This window comes from Capricornis sumatraensis, chromosome 5 (assembly GCF_032405125.1).
Source record: "Capricornis sumatraensis isolate serow.1 chromosome 5, serow.2, whole genome shotgun sequence".
Taxonomy (NCBI): Eukaryota; Metazoa; Chordata; class Mammalia; order Artiodactyla; family Bovidae; genus Capricornis; species Capricornis sumatraensis.
In genome coordinates, this window is record NC_091073.1 from 14,569,406 (window position 1) to 14,590,358 (window position 20,953).

Here is a 20,953-nt window from a genome sequence, read left to right on the forward strand (position 1 = left end):
TGGAGGGCAGTCTTGTGGTACTGGGCCCTGGACCCGTGAAATCTGGTGCTATCTCTGGGTAGTGTCAGAATCAGGCTGAACTGTAGGACTCCCAGCTGGTCTCCAAGAATTGCTTGGTGGTGTGGGGAAGAAATCCCACATACTGGAAATGGATGTCAGAATCATAGTGGGTACAGAATATTAGTGCTGTTAAAAAAAAAAAAAGTTTAGCTAGTTACATTTTTAAAAGAAGAATTTCTTAAAGGTAAATACATGAGGTAATGGATGTGTAACTTGATTGTGGTAAATATTCCACAATGTATATGTATATCAAATCACTGTTGTATACTTTAAATATATATAATTGTTCTTATCAACTGTATCTCACTAAATCTAAAAAGAATTCTAATTTCCATAGTGTATTTACAGATTTTACTGATGCAGAATGAAGCAGTTCAGAATTTTTAGGGTTTTCTTTTTAAATGGAATTTAAAAAATACTTTAATAAGAAAAAAAGAAGAAATGTTATTTTCAAAAAAGATATTTTCTTGGAAAGTACTTGGTAATATTTCAGATGGTTACAGATGAAAATTTTGTATGCAAGTAAAACATGCACTGAAGGTTGATTTTGAAGTCTTCTTAAGATCACTAACATAAGCATTACATTTTAATGAAGTCATACATCATTAATAAAATTGCTAAGTAATTTATGTAAAAGGAGACACATTTCAACACTCTTCACAAGTAGCAGTTACCTGGTCAGGAGGTTGAATATGCTGGACACACTGAAATATGTGAATTCCTTGAGCAGAAACAAGTAAAGGATGTAGAGAATGCTGCGACTGGCTTGTAGCAATCAGCGCAACCAAACTCCCCATGGAAATAAATTCTTTCACCGTATCGTTCAAAGCTGGAATGAAGCAACACAGTGTGAAAGCTTGTTATATAAAAGTGACATTTTAAAATTATACACTAATTAAAAATAATAACCTGAAGTCGACCTTTAGAGTACAGGATGAATAGTATGGCTCCTCTTTACCTAGTTTATCTAGACTGAGGACCTAGTATTGGCCAGGTTCCAGTTACTCTAATAGAGGCAAAGGAAGCAATGTAAATGCTGCGTACTCAGAACCATGCCTAGTGAGGTTGGTTCTTACCAGGTAAACTTCTGGATCTTAATAGGTAAATGAAACAGAGTCTCTGAAATAAGTATTATAGATGGATGATAAACTTTCATATTGCGTTCTATTGAGCAAGCAAAATACAGCTTATATACCTATGGCTTTCTGGACAATCTCTTTCTACCCCAGCTCAAGAAAGGTTTGGTATGAGGTAAGAAACCAAACAGGCATTAATAACATATATCTGATCCTGACCTAAAAATCTGCAGCATTCCCTTAAACAGGAGACTAGCAAGTCTTTCAGACACTACAAGATTCCAAATGTGAACTTAACACTAATTTATGGTAATCCAGCCATTATGGTTGCATTCTGTATTCATCTCTTAAGAACCCTGACCCAGTTGAATGCTGTCCAATCCTCCAACCCCTGATCCCATCCTCCCCTTGAACCCTAAGCTCCACTGGAATTTCCTGGGCTTCTGCACCTTTGCCGTGGGTCACACTTCCTTTGTGCCTTCATTAGCCTGAAGCTGCTCTGTGCCAGCTGCTACCCCTCCATCAAAACTCATCTCAGCTATGAGCTACTCTCAGAAACCCTCCCTGGTAACTTCTTGCCCAGCCAGCTCCAGGTTAGTATACGTGCTCCTATCGCACCCTGTACACACTTCCAGCAGAACATAGCCTACCCATCTCCTAGTTGTGTCTTCCTGGTCAAATTACATCACCTTGAATTTCCACTTACTCACCTGTAAAACCAGGAGAGTATCTGCATGGGGAGTACAAAGCAGCCCCTCGCAGCCAACACACAGTCGCTATCGTTAACTATGAGTCTTCTGTATTAACACTATCCGTTTACTTTTATTTCCTCTCCAAGACTCTGAGCCTACACACTGTGCACGAGCAATAGAGAAGTATTTGTCAAATGAGCAAGAGTCAAGCTGTACAGTTCAGCAATTTCTAATAAATGGAGAAGGGAGAACCTCCTTGGTGGCTTAGATGGTAAAGAATCTGCCTGCAATGTGGGAGACCTGGGTTCAATCCCTGGGTTGGGAAGATCCCCTGGAGAAGGGAATGGCAACCCACTCCAGAGGAGAATACGGCCCCAAAGACTAATGATGAGGTTGGAGAATGTTCACACTGCTCTATGGATCTTGCTAATACAGGATAACTACACAATTATACAGTGCCCCCAGACACTGCAAAAGCAACACATTACACAGCACATATCCTGTTCTCCGAAAAGCACAGCTTTACCACTAACACTAAAAATGCTGGCTGATAAAAGAGAAGGCCTGCAGCCAGCGAGCGGCCGTGCGCATTACCGTGGGCAAGCCGCTGGCTCTGAACAGCCTCCGGACTGTGCTCGTGTTCCGGGAGAGCAGAGCGCCCAACGACAAGGTCCAGGTCATCCAGCAGCACAACGGACGGCTGCCGCCACAGCGCCTCCGAGAAAGCTGCCGCTAGGGTCTTCTGCATGTTTTCAAGCCTTTTTCCTTAACACAGGAGATATAAAATGGTTTTAATGTTATTTGAAGGCTGGGAAAGTTCAGGCTGCCCTTGAAAGCATTAGAAAACCTCAATATTGATTTGACTATGCAAATTTTATCCATACAGTATTTTGTTAATACACCAATCACTAAAATTGTTAGTCGTTAACACAGCTTAATTAATACAGCTTCAAAGGACTCAGTAAAGTACTGAATTTTGTAAAACTGAAAGACTATGCTACTATAATTTCCATACATATGTGTTAGTTCATTCCATGGAGAATTTCAGATCCCTATTTTTAACAAAACAGTAAACTAAAAACAGGATGGGGGAAAATATAAATCAAAGTAAGGGGTCAAGAATCAGATGTAGGACGCTTGGGGCTGGTGCACGGGGATAGCCCAGAGAGATGGTGTGGGGAGGGAGGTTGGGGGGGCGGTGTTCAGGATGTGGACACGTGTACACCAGGGAGGATTCATGTTGATGGATGGCAAAACCAATACAGTATTGTACAGTAAAATAAATTAAGAAAAAAGTGTTTTATGCTCACAACCAAAAAAAAAATAAAGAATAAGATAAAAGCAAACACAAATGTAGCTGCCTCAAGATCCTAGAATTGCTATATTTAAATTACTAATGTGACTTCCATCTTCATGGTGACTTACAAACTTTTCATTTTCAAAGAATAGAGAACATACCAATTCATAAGAAAGGTCAAGAGTTCCTGTTACTTCAAACTTAAAATTTTCACATGAGGCTGCAAGCAAGACTCTAAGAGAAGGACAAGGTCTCTAAAAACCACCTTTATAGAATATGAAGTAATGTGTTTTCAAAGACTATTTCTTAGTTTCTTACTATATACTAGATTAATAAACAGAATATAATGACTAGTTGCTAGTAGGAGTGGTCACAAGGGGAGAAAAAACTAACTACACAGTAAAGTTTTTCTCATTCTTAAACAATTAGATAATAATATGTTACAGACTTTCAGAAGTGTTAAGTGTACAGTTGACCCTTGAACAACATAGGTCTGAACTGTGCAACTGGACTTATATATATGTGGATTTTTTCCAACAGGAAATACGACAATACTATACCATCCAAGGTTGGCTGAATTCTGGACACAGTGGAACCACGTGTTCAGAGGACTGACTGTAAGTCACACCAAGATTTTTGGCTTCAAGGAGGGTTGGTACCCTTAACTCACGTGCTGTTCAAGAGTCAGCTGTGTATGGTAAGTTGTAAATCTCCTCTCTGCTGTTTACAGCCACCCACATTCCCTCCCCTGAAGCAGTCACCTGACTAGTTCCCCAAAGCAATTCAGAAGTAATCTATACTTCTGATTAGTGTTCTAATCAGAATCTAATATACTGAATCTAATCTATTCAATTAGATTATATTCTAAATACTAATTTTCTCAGAGTTGTGCAAATTGGCATTTTTTAGGAGTATTGTCTACAAAGAGTTTTGAGTAGGGGAAAAAAAGCCTCCAGCAAATATAGGGAGTTTTAAGATTTTTATTAAAAACATTAGACTGTCAAAGATCTGAAATTTCTAAGTACTTTCAATGACCTAATGACAAACAGAAAAATTAAAGATTAGCTATTTGTATTTATTAATTAGCAGCAATAAATAGTAACATTTTTTTCTACCAAAAAAGACATTTATGTAGAATATTACCATAGTCATACCTCGTAAAGCTTTACAGTCAATTATTTCCACATGGGCATCCAGTATGTCAAATGCTTCTTTACAGATTGCCTTCGCTAAAGTTGATTTTCCACTTCCCTAGAAAATAATTGTGTCGTAAGAACTCTCAGTGTATTCAGTCCCAGAAATAGCCCCTGTCACTGTGGTAATCACCAAGATTCAGTCTCATCAGTCAAGTATATACTGCTGCTGCTGCTGCTAAGTCACTTCAGTCATGTCTGACTCTGTGCGACCCCACAAATGGCAGCCCACCAGGCTCCCCCGTCCCTGGGATTTTCCAGGCAAGAGTACTGGAGTGGGTTGCCATTTCTTTCTCCAATGCAGGAAAGTGAAAAGTGAAAGTGAAGTCGCTCAGTCGTGTCCGACTCTTAGCGACCCCATGCACTGCAGCCCACCAGGCTCCTCCGTCCATGGGATTTTCCAGGCAAGAGTACTGGAGTGGGGTGCCATTGCCTTCTCCGCAAGTATATACTACACAATGCTATATAACAACTACAACTCAATAAACCTGGGGAAAAAGAAGAAAATCCACATCTCTAATTTAAAAATAACATTTAAGAAATACAAGATAACTATAAATACTTAAGACAGAAAGCTTAAAAAAAATCTGTTGTTATCACCCCAACTCACAAAATTACTGTCAACTGTTTTGCTCTATCTTTCTTCCAGACACTCCACACACATTTTATGCAAATTTATTAAGCTGGGATTACAGTATTCCTGAGGGTTTACAATAAATCACTGTCCTCTTTATCAATAAACATAGAGGTACCTCAGCCCCCTAGTACAATGCCACTCTGAGGATGTACTGGACCATCATGTGCTTATCAAAACCCTTCCTGATGCATATTTAACAGAATTCTGCCGAAAGAACGCACTGGTCAGAGCAAACACCCTCTTCCAACAACACAGGAGAAGACTCTACACATGGACATCACCAGATGGTCAACCCTGAAATCAGACTGATTATATTCTTTGCAGCTGAAGATGGAGAAGCTCTATATACTCAGCAAAAACAAGACCAGGAGCAGACTGTGGCTCAGATCATGAACTCCTTATTGCCAAATTCAGACTTAAATTGAAGAAAGCAGGGAAAACCACTAGACTATTCAGGTATGAACTAAATCAAATCCTTTATGACTATACAGAGGAAGTGAGAAATAGATTTAAGGGACTAGTCTGATAGACAGAAGAGGGCCTGATGAACTATGGAAGGGGGTTCATGACCTTGTACAGGAGACAGGAATCAAGACCATCCCCAAGAAAAAGAAATGCAAAAAAGCAAAATGGGTGTCTGAGGAAGCCTTACAAATAGCTGTGAAAAGAAAGGAAGTGAAAAGCAAAGGTGAAAAGGAAAGATATACCCATTTGAACGCAGAGTTCCAAGGAACAGCAAGGAGAGATAAGAAAGCCTTCCTCAGTGATCAGTGCAAAGAAATAGAGGAAAACAATAAAATGGGAAAGACTAGAGATCTCTTCAAGAAAATTAGAGATACCAAGGGAACATTTCATGCAAAGATGGGCTTGATAAAGGACAGAAATGGTATGGACCTGTAGAAGCAGAAAATATTAAGAGGTGGCAAGAATACACAGAACTGTACAAAAAATATCTTCATGACACAGATAATCACAAAGGTGTGAACACTCCCACTCACCTAGAGCCGGACATCCTGGAATGTGAAGTCAAGTGGGCCTTAGAAGGCACCACTACGAAGAAAGCTAGTGGAGGTGACAGAATTCCAGTTGAGCTATTTCAAATCCTGAAAGATGATGCTGTGAAAGTGCTGCACTCAATATGCCAGCAAATTTGGAAAACTCAGCAGTGGCCACAGGAATGGAAAAGTTGTTTTCATCCCAGTCCCAAAGAAAGGCAATGCCAAAGAATGCTCAAACTACCGCACAATTGCACTCATCTCACACACTAGTAAAGTAATGCTCAAAATTCTCCAAGCCAGGCTTCAGCAATACGTGAACCGTGAACTTCCAGATGTTCAAGCTGGTTTTAGAAAAGGCAGAGGAACCAGAGATCAAATTGCCAACATCCACTGGATCATGGAAAAAGCAAGAGAGTTCCAGAAAACCATCTATTTCTGCTTTATTGACTATGCCAAAGCCTTTGACTGTGTGGATCACAATAAACTGTGGAAAATTCTGAGAGATGGGAATACCAGACCACCTGACCTGCCTCTTGAGAAACCTATATGCAGGTAAGGAAGCAACAGTTAGAACTGGACATGGAACAACAGACTGGCTCCAAATAGGAAAAGGAGTACGTCAAGGCTGTATATTGTCACCCTACTTATTTAACTTATACGCAGAGTACATTATGAGAAATGTTGGGCTGGAGGAAGCATAAGCTGGAATCAAGATTGCTGGGAGAAATATCAATAACCTCAGATATGCAGATGATACCACCCTTATGGCAGAAAGTGAAGAAGAATTAAAGAGCCTCTTGATGAAAGTGGAAGAAGAGAGTGAAAAAGTTGGCTTAAAGCTCAACATTCAGAAAACTAAGATCACGGCATCCAGTCCCATCACTTCATGGCAGATAGATGTGGAAACAGTGGAAACTGTGGCTGACTTTATTTTTCTGGGCTCCAAAATCACTGCGGATGGTGACTGCAGCCATGAAATTAAAAGATGCTTGCTCCTTGGAAGGAAAGTTATGACCAACCTAGATAGCATATTAAAAAGTAGAGATATTACTTTGCCAACAAAGGTCCGTCTAGTCAAGGCTATGGTTTTTCCAGTGGTCATGTATGGATGTTAGAGTTGGACTGTAAACAAAGCTGAGTGCAGAAGAATTGATGCTTTTGAACTGTGGTGTTGGAGAAGACTCTTGAGAGTCCCTTGGACTGCAACAAGATCCAAACAGTCCATTCTAAAGCAGATCAGTCCTGGGTATTCATTGGAGGGACTGATGTTGAAGCTGAAACTCCAATACTTTGGTTACCTGATGCAAAGAGCTGACTCATTTGAAAAGACCATGATGCTGGGAAAGATTGAGTGCAAGAGGAGAAGGGGACAATGGAGGATGAGATGGCTGGATGGCGTCACGGACTCGATGGACGTGAGTCTGAGTGAACTCTGGGAGTTGGTGATGGACAGGGAGGCCTGGTGTGCTGCGATTCATGGGGTCGCAGAGTCGGACATGACTGAGCGACTGGAGTGAACTGAAGGCTGGCCTCACACAGCAGCCTGGAGTTGCCTCTGCTTCCACCCACTGGAAGAGACTGTGGACAACCGGGACAATTTCTCCCTTGGGGGTTTGGTAGTGTGTGCCCAGTGCACCCATCTGGGTGTGTGCTTTCTGTTTGAGAATGATATTAATTACAGACTCAATTTCTTTAATAGATGTAAACCATTTCATATTGTCATTATTCTTCTTGTGTGAGTTTTGGCAGCCTGTGTCTTTCAAGGAAGTGGTCTATTTATCTAGGTTATCAGATTTTTAGGCATAGAGCTAAAAATGTTTAGGGGCAACAGCTGTTTATTACAATTACTGTTTATTACCCGTTTTTTTTAATTTATTTTTAATTGGAGGATAACTGCTTTACCGTGTTAGTTTCTGCCTACAAGACGAGTCAGCTCCAAGTACACGTTTATTGTCTCCCTCTTGAGCCTCGCCCCCACCCCCTGCCCATTATACCCCACTAGGTCAACAGAGAGCTTTATCATCCTTTTCATGTCTATGGGATCTGTAGTGATGTCCTCTTTTTCATTTCTTATACTAGTAATTTGTATCCTCTTTTTTTTTTCTTAGCCTGCCTAAGGGTTTATCAATTTTTACGGATCTTTGAAAAAAAAAAAGCCTTTGGTTTCACACTGATTTTCTCTACTGGTTTCCTGTTTTCACTTCAATGGCTTCTACTCCAATTCATATTATTTCTTCTGCTTACACTGGATTTAATTTGCTCTTCTCTTTCTAGTTTACTAAAGTAGAAACTTGGATTAGTGGAGTAGTTGCTCTATTTTAAGTAAGAAATCAAAAGAAAGCAATTGGGGTAGTAAGAGGAAAAAAGTTATTATGCTGGAGTTAAAATTGAATAGAAATAAAAAAGCCTTATGATTTTGAATTGAAATAAAAAACCCACAAAGACTCACAAAAATCACATTGTAGCCCTGGAAAAAATACTGTGTTGGTAGAGAAGAAAACTGTGAGCCCCTTCAAAGAGCAGGGAACCTCTAGTAAGACTGGCAAAGATTAAAACAAGAGAAGACACAAATTACCAACATCAGGAAACAGGACATAACAGATCTCCCATCTGTGAAAAGCACAGTAAGATGTGCTGCTGTTGGGAATATAAACTGGTACAGCCACCGTGGAGAACAGCGTGAAGGTTCCTTAAAAAAACTAAAAACAGAGCTACCATATGACCCAGCAATCCCATTACTGGGCATATACCCAGAGAAAACATAACTCAAAAAGACACTTGCAGCCCAATATTCACTGCAGCACCGTTTACAATATCCAGCACATGGAAGCCAGCTAAATGACCATCAGAGGGATGGACAAAGATGTGGCACACGCGCGCTTACACACACACACACACACACACACACACACACAATGGAATATCACTCAGCCATAAAAATTAAATCGGGTCATCTGTAGAGATGCAAATGGTCCTAGAGACTGTCATACAGAGTGAAGTCAGTCACACAGAGAAGGAAAAATGTCATGACATCCCTAGTATATGGAATCTGAAAAGAAATGATACAAATGAAGTTAGGAAATGGAAAGAAACTCACCACCTTAGAAAATGAACTCGTGGTTGCCGGCGGCGGGGACAGTTAAGGACTCTGGGAAGGTCGTGTACACACCACTATATTTAAAATGGATAATCAACGAAACACTACTGTACAGCACAAGGGACTCTGCTCAATGTCACGCGGCAGCCTGGATGGGAGGGGAGCTTGGGGGAGAACGGACACATGTATGGCTGAGGCCCTTCACTGTTTGCCTGAAACTGTCACGATATCGTTAAACGGCTACACCCCAATACAAAATGTTTCCTGGTGTTAAAAAAAAGATGTGGCACGCGCGCACACAGACAGACACACACAGACACAGACACAGACACACAGACACACACACAGACACATACACACAGACACACACACACGGACACAGACACACACAGACACACACACAGGAATACTACTCAGCCATAAAAAGGAACAAAACTGGGTCATTTTTAGAGACGTGAATGGACTTAGAGACTGTCACAGAGTGAAGTCAAGAGAACATATATCATATTAATGCATATATGTGGAATCTAGACAAATGGTATAGATGATCTTATCTGCAAAGCAGAAACAGAGACCCAGACACAGAGGACAAACCTATGCAAGTCGAGTGAGGAGAGCAGGCGTGGTGGGATGAATTAGGAGATTGGGATTGGCATATACATACTACTGATACTATGCATAAAGTAGGTAACTAATAAGGACACTGCTGTATAGCTCAGGGAATGCTACTCAATGCTCCGTGGTGACCTAAATGGGACACACACAAGTGGGAAGGGAATCTAAAAAACGGGGCACGTGTGTATACCTAGAGCTGATTCACTCTGCTGTACAGTAGAAACTAACATTGTCAAGCAACTATAGTGTCAGGCACTCAGCTGTGTCCAGCTCTTTGCGACTCCATGGACGGTAGCCCACCAGGCTCCTCCCACCAGGCAAGAATACTGGAGTGGGTTGCCATTCCCTTCTCCAGTAAAGCAACTATACTCCTATAAAAAAATTTTTAAAAGAGCACAGTTGGAGAATACTACAAGCAACTTCATGCTCACAAATTTGACAACTTAGAAGAAAGAAACACATTCTTCAAAAGCTACAAACTACCAAACACCTGCCAAAATGAAACAGATGATTAAAGACTTTGAATTTATAAAAAATATATAAAGAAATCTCTAGGCACAGATGGTTTCAGTGGAGATTTTACTAAACATTTTAAAGAATTTACATCAATTTTATACACTCTCTTCCAAAAACCAGGACAGAAAGGAACACTTTTCAACCCATTCTGTGAAGCCAGTATTACTCTGAGAGCAAAACCAAAGGCAGAACTACAGGCTAGTATTGATCGTGAAATTACACGCAAAAATCCTCAACAGAGTATCAGCAAACAGAACTCAGCAAAGTATAAAAAGAATACCCTGGAGAAGGAAATGGCAACCCATTCAGTATTCTTGCCTGGAGAATCCCCTAGATGGAGGAGCTTGGTGGGCTACAGTCCACGGGTTGCAAAGAGTCGGACACGACTGAGCGACTTCACTTCACAAAAACAGACCACTACTACTAGGTGGAATTTATTACAGACTTGCATGGCTGATTCAACATTTCAAAATTAATCAGCCCCGTTAACACGCTTTGTTGTCGTTTAGTCACTAAGCCATGTCTGACCCTTTGCGACCTCATGGGCTGAAGCCTGCCAGGCTCCTCTGTCCACGAGATTTCCAGGCAAGAATACTGGAGTAGGTTGCCATTTTCTTCTCCAGGGGATCTTCCCAACTCAGGGATCAAACCTGCGCCTCCTGCATTGACAGGTGGACTTTTTACTACTGAGTCACCAGGGAATCCCTATTTAACACCCGACCAACATCATAAAAAAGAAAATTCATACAACCATATCAACTGAAATAGAAAAACAGCAGGGAGAGCGTCACCTAATTCCACACTGTTTTCTCAATAGCTAATAGCAGGCACTCAAAAATATTAGTGAATGAATAAATTCTTTCCATCTATCGTATCAACAACCCTATATAACAGATGATTAAAACTCAAAGAGAGAGGAATTAAAAATGGCTAATCGGGTACTTCCCTGATGGTCCAGTGGCTAAGACTCTGCATTCCCAATGTAGGGGGCCCAGGTTTGATCCCTGGTCAGGGAACTCGATCCCACAGGCTGCAACTAAGAGGTCGTATGGCACAACAAAGAGACCCTACATGCTGCAACCAAGACCAGGTGCAGCCATATACTTATTTTAAATTTGAGTAAAAAATATGCTAATTAATGAAAATGAGCATATTTTAACCACATACCTTTCCTCCCGTGAGTAAAAGGGCTCCATTTCTAAGTCCTGCCACAAGGGACACCAGCTGCCGAGACAAAGGGCGCCCCAGGAGGCTATGAGTGATGTGCTCCATGGAGGAGACGCCTAAGGAATTCACTCCTCTGCAAAACATGTAAATTGCATGATCAAACGCTAAAACAGGATAAAATCTAGCTATAAACAATTTGGAAATTTTCCTTCGCAGGCTAGTTAATGATTTATCAAAAGAGTAAAATCTTGGAAAATTTCCCTTGAGAGTAAAATGTTTTAATGCCAAATCTGAGTCACAGATTTTAAAACTAATTTTACTACCTTCAAACATGTGCAGTAACTAAAAATTCTGTCCAAATAGGAATCCTTAAGGGGATTTGTCTTAATACACACACATATCCCCCTCAAAATGATTTCTGGCTTGTTAATCAAAATTATCATACATGAGTGCTTTTAAAATACTAGGATAACTGAAGACTTATTTCCTATTAAACATCATCTTTGAAATCCAGTTTCAATCTGCAGATTACACAAACATGAACTTCAACCTACTTCCTGATTCTGCCGGTTTATTTCTGATAATAAATATCATAAATTATTAAAATTAGTCTGAGAGTTTTTACTTTATAGAGTATTTACTTTAAAAAGCAGATTATTGTTGCTTTGTAGTTTAATCCTTTAACTAAAACCTTTCTAGATTATACTATTACAGAAAATCAAATCAGTACTACTACATCCATTAAAGGCCTCTGTGATGAATTCTAAGAAGTAACAGTTTATGTGAGATTCTTATTCTGTATTAAGAGCTAAAGAAATTGAGGCAGTTCTTTTCAAATTTGTCTTAAAAGCTAAGGAAAACACAAATAATTCCCATCAATCAGTACATCTATAAGACAGTGAAGGAATAACTTAATTTGAAATATTTTTAAACACTCAACTAATGTCTTTGGATTTAACTTTCAAAGCTAATTTATTAATTTCAAAAGATTATTGTTTTATTCAAGCATGTATGATCCAGGTCATATCTAGTTGGGTCTCTTCTCACAGATCAAATCTCAAAGTAAAATTTCTAATACGTTTCAGTCTTTCAGTTTATCTAAGAAGAGAAGGCAAATTACTAAGCCAGGTTGTGAAAACAGAAACAATCCTTGAAGAAACTATCTCCCATTACATTAGTAAGACCTGTCAACGACACTGACATCTAATTTAATATTAACACATAAAAGCCCTTAGACAGGTAATGTTAAATGTGTCTAAACATGCCAGTTTGGCCGTAACTTCTTACCCCAAGCAGTTCAGCTTTAAAAAAGGAAGAATAAAGTCAATTTCCTCACTGTTTTCTTCTTTTACCATAGGATCTAGAAGGACCTATAGTAGCAAGGAAAAATCAATTTTACATGTCACAATAATACCTTTTGCCTGCTTTTCTTGGGTTCCAGGAAACTGAATTGCTGATTCTGTTATACCAGAGAGAAAGGATATACTGTGCATGCAAGTTTATTACTTAAAATAGCCCTGACAATAATAATTTACTCATCTAAGGAATATAAATATTTATAGTTAACGAGCAGTAAAGAATGTCTTCTTCATACAGTTTAGAGATATATCTTTATTTGCAATTTTGATTTCTGTCACATTCTTTTTACAATCTTCCATCTGTATCGTCTCTGAATGGTATTCCTTAAATTGTATTTCACCAAAGTAAAGAAATAATATCTAGTTTCAAACCACTGAAATTCTAAATGACTTTAATTAATCTTCAGTTCTATAATGAAGTAAATATCCTAACCAAAACATAATGTTCTAAAAAGAGTACTTTAAACACATATCTGGAAGAAAAGTAATCTGATAATAGTTGTGAAGAGTTGAGAATTTAAGAATTGACAAAATAATATGGGCTGTGCAGCAAAACTACAAATAAAAATATGAATTAAAAAAAAAAGTTACCACCCTCAGCTGAGTTTTCATTTGTTCCCATACCAGAAGAGTTTAAAATCATGATCCAGTGGCCAGTTAACATGATCAATTCTATTCCTGGAACAATGTTGCTGAAGCATCCATTTTAAATTTAGGATAAACCAATCATTTGTTTGGGTAAGTTAAAGAGATTACAGAATAAAATATTTTAAATCAAGTTATTCCTTACTCTTATCATTTGCGTTTCTAATACAGTTTAGGATGCAAGGTCTTAACAAGTAAATTCGTACTTTAGAATCAATCACATGTGAAAATATTATCATTAAATATTCAGTAGTATCTAATTACTTGTATTGTCATCTTCTGCAGCAGATTGGTACTCAATAGAAAAATATTTTTTTCTTTTTCCTTTTCCCAAGAATGAACTATATTCAGAGAAAACTCCTTCACCCCTATTAAAAAGAAAGTGATAAATGCAGTTAGTACCGAAGCTGAGATGAAATAATTTAAAATTTAAATTTATTTACATTTAAATAAAAGGATTCTTTGATATATAAAATCTGCTGTTTAATTATCATTATTAGGTTTCCTGTTCATATCTATCACAAGATGGAAAAACAATGAAAAAATTTCCAACTTCTTTAATAGGAAAAATATCAAAATAACGAATAAAGTATACTTACCATCTTTCATTTCCAGTTTGATGTATTCCTCCTCAGATACTATCAGAGGGATCGTGGTAGCGGCAGACTGCTGTAGCCATGAACGGAACACAGACTTCACGTCTTCTTCACTTGCACCTTCCGACTGCCAGAGGAAAGGAAGAAACAGTGATGACAGTCTATGGCCTGAACTTCACACTCTTATTTTAACGCCTCATCTCGCCAGTGAAGTGATGGTCACAGGCACAGGTCTGGGACTTGCCATTACAGTACAATGAGTACGGTGCAGCCTGAAGAAAAAGTCACACAAGCAGCAAAGTTTTAAATGCTCCTTTTTTCTATGCCCAGTGATACACAGAGCATAATTCAGCTCACTTGATAACCATTCCAACCCTATTCTCTCCTGCTTCCTGTGAAGCAAACTCTGCAGGCAGGGAGCAGGCCCCTCTGCTCCCAGCTTGGAGCTGTGTGTGCACGTGTGTGGCTGCGCTCTGGCCAACGCATTACCATCAGGAATCCAAGAGAAGGCCTTCTCTCCCGAACTGAACGGTGGAGAGACCCTGCAAGAAGACGCCTTTCCATCTGCTGCCCAGAATGCAGATGTGATGTCTCTTACCACCGTAAACACCTCGCGTCTAAGCGGAGGAGAGACAAAGGCTAAAGGTGAAAGAAGAGAGCGGTCAGAGGAGCCTGGCTCCGTGCCTACGTGGTTTAGCCACCCGTGAATGCCGCCACACTTCGTCACACGAGAGAAAAACAAACTCTTTGTGTGTTAGTCTCACTTTCTTTTTTTTCTATGATGGCTGATACATTCAACAAGTAGAGTGTTAATAAACTGTTCAAAAGATATGAAGAAGTTCTGAGAAAACCTGCTAATTTCTGAAGCTTTTAGATTAATATTATTAAGTTTAAACAATCTTATATTTGAACTAACCAAAATTCATATGTGAAAGACACTATCTGCCTAGGAAAATAAACTTCTACCATTTTGCAACTCCCATATCTATTATCTAACAGCTCATATATAACAACTCATATCTGTTATCTCTCTTCATTCATTAGATCCACTGATTAAGCTCAGTTTAGAATATGCTCACCATTAAAAAAGCAAGCTAAACTAAGAAAAGGCGTCACTTTCCCACTCTTAAAAATCACAGAAATAAGTCAGTTACTTCTTTGTATATTATTGGAAAATGGGATTAAAGACCTAGAGAAAGTCATAAAATGAAAATGAAAACTATTTAAAATCAAGACTTTTAGAATCGGAAAGAAACTCATAGTTCCTCTAGAATCAAACATCTTTCTGTCCTAAATGATATAATCAGCCTAGAGAGACCTGCCAAGGCCACACAGCTTCCACCAAAGCACACAACTAGGGACAGGAAAGGAAATAGCCCACTGCCAATACGAGAGGAAAAAACAAGAAACTAATGAGCAGTGGCTAATTATTTTTGTACATAAGACCTAGTTTTTGTAAAAAATATCAAGATCAATAACCACGTTAAAAGCAGAGCTCCTATAAACTTAAAAAAAAAAAGAACTCAAAACTTTATTAGTCAAGAGCCATAAAAGTTCCATATTACAGAAACTTTTATACTATGGCCTATATGTTTAAAGATTACTTAAGAATACCAATGCAATACAGACAGCAAAATACCTGACTCTGAAAATCCTGGAGTTATCAAGACAATGTTAAATTTCCTTCACATGGTTTTTAAAAAGATACTGAGAGACAAGACAGAGATAAGAGGGTGAGTAAAAGGACTTCAGCTCACCTCTTCTCAAGAAAAGAGCTAAACCACAACTAACTGCTATACAAACATCTACAACAAAGACCTGAACCTGCCATAAAAGATATTCTACATCCAAAGGCAAAGAAAAGCAACAAGAAGACAGCAGGAGGGGTGCTTCTGTGCTATAATCAAATCCTATACCCGCTGGGTGGGAGACCCACAAACTGGAAAATAATAGTATCGCAGAAGTTCTGCCACAGTAGTGAGCGCTCTGGGCCCCGTGTCAGCGGCCCAGGCAGGGGGTCTGGCACCAGGAGGAGGAGCCATCAGCGACTCTGGTCTGTGAAGGCCGGTGCAGCTTCAATGCCGGCGCTCAGCAAGGCTTCACGTGCACTAGGGTGCAGGGCTAGACGGTGACTCCACGGAAACCCGGGCTGGAACTGCCTGCAGGCCGTGGGCGGCTCCCTGGGGAGGTGGGGACTGGCTGGGGCTCCCTGTGAGGACAAGGACGCCGGTGGCAGAGGCTCGGGCACTGTTCATAGGCATGAGCGCTCCCGGAGGCCTGGCCCCCCCAACAGCCTGCAGGCTCCAGCGCTGGGACGCCCCAGAGCCACCACAAGGGTGGGAGCACAGCCCAGCTCAGGAACAGGCAGGCTGCCTAAATGCCTCCCTAAGCCAACAGCTGCCTCCAAACACACCCCGTGACACAGCCCTGCCGACAGACAGACAAGACCAGATCCACTCACGGGGCCAGTTGGGGGCGGGGGGAGGGGGGGCAGGCAGCAGTCTCTCCCAACAGGAGGTCTGCACACGCCCCTGGATCAACCTCACCAACTAGGGGGAGACGCCTGAAGCAAGAAGAACCACAATCCTGTAGCCTGAGGAAGAGAGAGCACAAACACGGAAAGTTAATAAGTATGACCCAGCTGAGAAACATGTTCCAGAAAAAGAAACCAGGTATAAAACCCCAGAAGAACAATGAAGTGAAGTAGAGATTGCCTGGGGAAGAATTCAGCGAAATTAGAGTAAAGATGACTCACGATCTCAACTAAAGAATGGTGGCACAGATGGAGGACACAAGAAACATTTAAGAAAGAACCAGAAGCTTGAAAAAACAAACAGAGATTTAGGAGAGGTGGCAAGAACACACAGAAGAACTGTACAAAAAAGCTCTTAATGACCTGGATAACCAAGACAATCCTGTCACTCAGAGCCAGACTTCCTGGAGTGTGAAGTTAAGTGGCCCTTAGGAAGCATTACTATCAACGAAGCTAGTGGACGTGATGGGATTCCAGCTGACCTATTTCAAATTCTAAAAGATGATGCTGTTAAAAGTGCTCCACTCTGTATGTCAGCAAACCTAGAAAACCCAGCAGTGGCCACAGGACTGGAAAAGGTCCGTTTTCATTTCTAATCCCAAAGAAGGGCAGTGCCAAAGAATGTAAAAACTACCATACATTTGCACTCATTTCTCACGCTAGGAAGCTTGTGCTCAAAAATCCTTCAAGCTAGGCTTCATCAGCACATAAAAACCAAGACCTTCCAGGTGTACAAGCTGGACTTAGAAAAGGCAGAGGAACCAAGATCAAACTGCCAGCATTCACTGGATCATAGACAAAGCAAGGGAATTCCAGAAAAAAACAAAAACAAAAAGAACTACTTCTGCCTCACTGACTATGGGAAAGCCGATCACAACAAACTGCAAAATTCTTAAGAGATGGGAATACAAGACCATCTTACCTGTCTCCTGAGAAACCTGTATGCTGGTCAGGAAGCAACAGTTAGAATCTCACATGAAACAGCAGACTGGTTCAAACTTGAGAAAGGAGTATGTCAAAGCTATATATTGTCACCCTGCATATTTAACTTATACAGACAGTGAAATACTGGGCTGGATGAGTTACAAGCTGGAATCAAGACTGCTGGGAGAAATATCAACAACCTCAGATATGCAGATGATACCACCCTCATGGCACAAAGTGAAGAGGAACTAAAAAGCTTCTTGATGAAAGTGAAAGAGGAGAGTGAAAAAGATGGCTTACAACTCAGCACTCAGAAAGCTAACAGCATGACGTTCGGTCCCATCACTTCATGGCAAACAGATGGGGAAACAGCAGGAGCAGTGGCAGTTTCCCTTCTTCTGTTCCCAAATCACTGCGGACAGTGACTGCAGCCATGAAATCAGAAGCTTGCTTCTTGGGCAGCAAGCTGTGACAAGCCTACAGTTGTATTAAAAAGCAAAGACATCACTTCCCTGACAAATGTCCGCATAGTCAAAGCTAGGGTCTTTGCACTAGTCATGTATTGATGAGAGAATCAGGCCATAAAGAAGGCTGAGTGCCAAAGAATTGATGCTTTCAAACTGTGGTGCTGGAGAAGATGCTTTAGAGTCCCCTGAACTGCAGGAGATTAAACTAGTTAATCCTAACGGAAATTAGTCCTGAATATTCATTGAAAGGACTGATGCTGAAACTCCAATACTTTGGCCACCTGATGCGAAGAGTTGACTCACTGGAAAGACTCTGATGCTAGGGAAGATTTAAGGCAAAAGAAGAAGAGGTCAGCAGAGGATGAAGCGGTTAGATGGCATCACCAGCTCAATGGATATGAGTCTGAACAATCTCCGGGAGATAGTGAAGGACAGGGAGGCCTGGTTGCTGCAGTCCATGGTGTCGCACGCACAGAGTCAGACATGACTTCGTGACTAAACAAACAGCTAATTCAGTTTGCTGTAAAACACTGTAAAGTAACTATAATCTAATTAAAATAATTCTTAGAGGAAAACATAGCCAGAACACTCTGACATAAATCATACTAATTGAATTACTTCTATTTCAGACAGAAAAAGATTTCACTTATATGTGGAATCTAAAAAAAAAGGATACAAATTAATTTATTTACAAAACAGAAACAAGACTCACAGATTCCAAAAACAACTTATGGTTATCAAAGTGCAAAGGTGGAGGGAAGATAAATTAGGAGTTTGAGATTAACATATACACACTACTGTATATAAAATAATCAACAAGGGACTACTGTATAGCACAGAGAACTCCAGCCAATATTCTGTAATAATCTACATGGGACAAGAATCTGAAAAAGAATGGATATGTGCAGAACTGAATCAATCTGCTATACACCCAAAACTGACACAACACTGTAAATCAACTATACTCTAAAGTAAATCAACTGTAACACAAAGCACAGATCAGAAAACCACCGAAGACCAAAGAATCAGAAAGTTAAACTACGAATCAGTGAACATGTCAAATGCTCAGTTGCATACTGTTATGGAAATGGCATGTGTTCTATTTGTTTTCTTCTTCTCTAGTCACAGAACACAAACTATTTTATCTGAGGTTCCATCAAGCAGAAAGATCTGTGAAAATGGTTTTATAATGACCATCATTATCCAGAGGACCCGGAAGTATAACGCAAATTATCAGAGAAGGATTGAATCATGTTTGGCATTTTCTGAACATATAATAATTTTCCTGTGTTACAAATTCTCTGAGAACTGGTAAGCTATGTTGGTACAGATGATAACACTCTAAAGGAAAATAAATGAAAGTCGCTCAGCTGCATCTGACTCTTTGGACCCCATGGACTCTACAGTCTCTGGAATTCTCCAGGATAGAATACTGGAGTGGGTAGCCTTTCCCTTCTCCAGCAAGTCTTCCCGACCCAGGGACCGAACTGGGGTCTCCTGCATTGCAGCCAGATTCTTTACCAACTGAGCTATCAGGCAAGCCTGATAATACTCTAAAGAGATTTTAAAATTAAGTTCCATACTTCAATTCCTGACCATATCAGTTTGTATCAAAATTAAGTGCTGAAAAGTAAAACAGTCTAGCTCTCTTTTACACTGCACTGTTAATATCGAAACGTGAGAATTTTCTTAAAAAACTGCCCAGATGTAGCAAAAACATCAATCCTTTAGATGCCAAACTATCTGTACTTGCATTGGCACAATGTATGTTATATGTATATCATTTATTAAAGACTTCTTGCAGATTTTCCTGGTGGTCCAGGGGTTAAGAATCCGCCCGCCAATGAAGGGGACACAGGTTTGATCCCTGGTCCAGGAAGATCCCACATGCCATGGGGCAACCAAGCTCAAGTGCCACAACTACTGAGCCATACTCTGCAACAAGAGAAGCCACGGCAGTGAGAAGCTCGTGCCCTGCAACTAGAGAGCAGCCCTGCTCACGGCAACTAGAGAAAGCCTGCCTGCAGCAGTGAAGTTCCAGAGCAGGAAAAAAAAAAGGCCTTCTGGTTTCTGAAACAGGTAAACAGTGCCATTTGATCCAGCAATTCAACTCCTGGGTATGTACCCAAAAGAACCGAAAGCAGGGACTCAAATATCTGTATATCAATATTCACAGCAGCATTAATCAGAACAGTCTTTTTTTTAAAAAAGTAGAAATAATCCCAGTGTCCATCAACTGAAGAATAAACAACATGTGTGTGTGTGTGTGTGTGTGTGTGTGTGTGTGTGTATATATATATATATATATATACACACACACATATACAATGGAATTCTATGCAGCCATAAACAGGAATGAAGTTTGATATATGTTATAGTGTGGATAAACCCTGACAATACGTTAAATGAAATAACAAAGACACAAAGGGCAAATATTGTATGATTCCACCTACATATAAGATCTAGAATAAGCAAATTCACAGAGACGGATCACAGTTGAGAATTGGGGGAGGAAAAGGTGGGGAGGGGAGTGATTGCTTAATGGGCACAAAGTTTCTATTCAGTGGATGGAAAAGTTTCAGAAATAGTGATGGTTTCATGTTATAAATGTACTTAATGGCACTGAATTGCACACTCAAAGAGTTAAAACAGCATTTTATCTTATATGTATTTTATCACAATAAAACCAAAAGACTTCTTTGCTCTTCTAGAATAACAGAGTACATTCTTATTACTTAGCTAAAGCAACTAGAAATTTTGCCATACATGTAAAATAATTGTGATACATAAATGTGAACTCACCAAGTTTTCTGTAGGTTGTAGTTTTAGAGATCTTGGAATGTTAGGGGTAACTTCCACTGGAGTTATTCTGACGACCGCATGCATTTCTATATTTAGCCTCTTTCTCAGGTCATCTGGAATCTGAAATATATAAAAATGAATTTAAAATATAGACGTTAAAATCTTGATTAAGAAATATTCCACAGCATAAACACTGATATTAATTTCTATCAACTCAGGTGAATGATAAGATACTGCCATGACTGATAGTATAGGTGGGCATTCAGGTACTGTTGTAATA

General features: G+C 39.9%; 1 protein-coding gene and 1 non-coding gene across 3 annotated transcripts in view; one reads left to right on the plus strand and one right to left on the minus strand.

The window, feature by feature from the left end:
- PEX1 (peroxisomal biogenesis factor 1) overlaps positions 1–20,953 on the minus strand; it is a 71,726-nt gene that overhangs the window by 26,792 nt on the left and 23,981 nt on the right. Inside the window, exons 6-13 of one of the 2 annotated variants that reach the window (XM_068972984.1) lie at positions 20,674–20,793; positions 13,951–14,074; positions 13,616–13,719; positions 12,636–12,718; positions 11,349–11,481; positions 4,280–4,376; positions 2,423–2,593; positions 735–889 (exon numbers count right to left, since the gene is read on the minus strand). In XM_068972984.1, the coding sequence (XP_068829085.1) occupies positions 735–889; positions 2,423–2,593; positions 4,280–4,376; positions 11,349–11,481; positions 12,636–12,718; positions 13,616–13,719; positions 13,951–14,074; positions 20,674–20,793 (987 nt within the window). The remainder of the gene's footprint in view (positions 1–734; positions 890–2,422; positions 2,594–4,279; positions 4,377–11,348; positions 11,482–12,635; positions 12,719–13,615; positions 13,720–13,950; positions 14,075–20,673; positions 20,794–20,953) is intronic. The other variant, XM_068972985.1, reaches the window with a different exon arrangement.
- Positions 11,125–11,197, plus strand: TRNAG-CCC (transfer RNA glycine (anticodon CCC)). Its single transcript has one exon. It is a non-coding gene; the product is annotated as a tRNA-Gly (tRNA).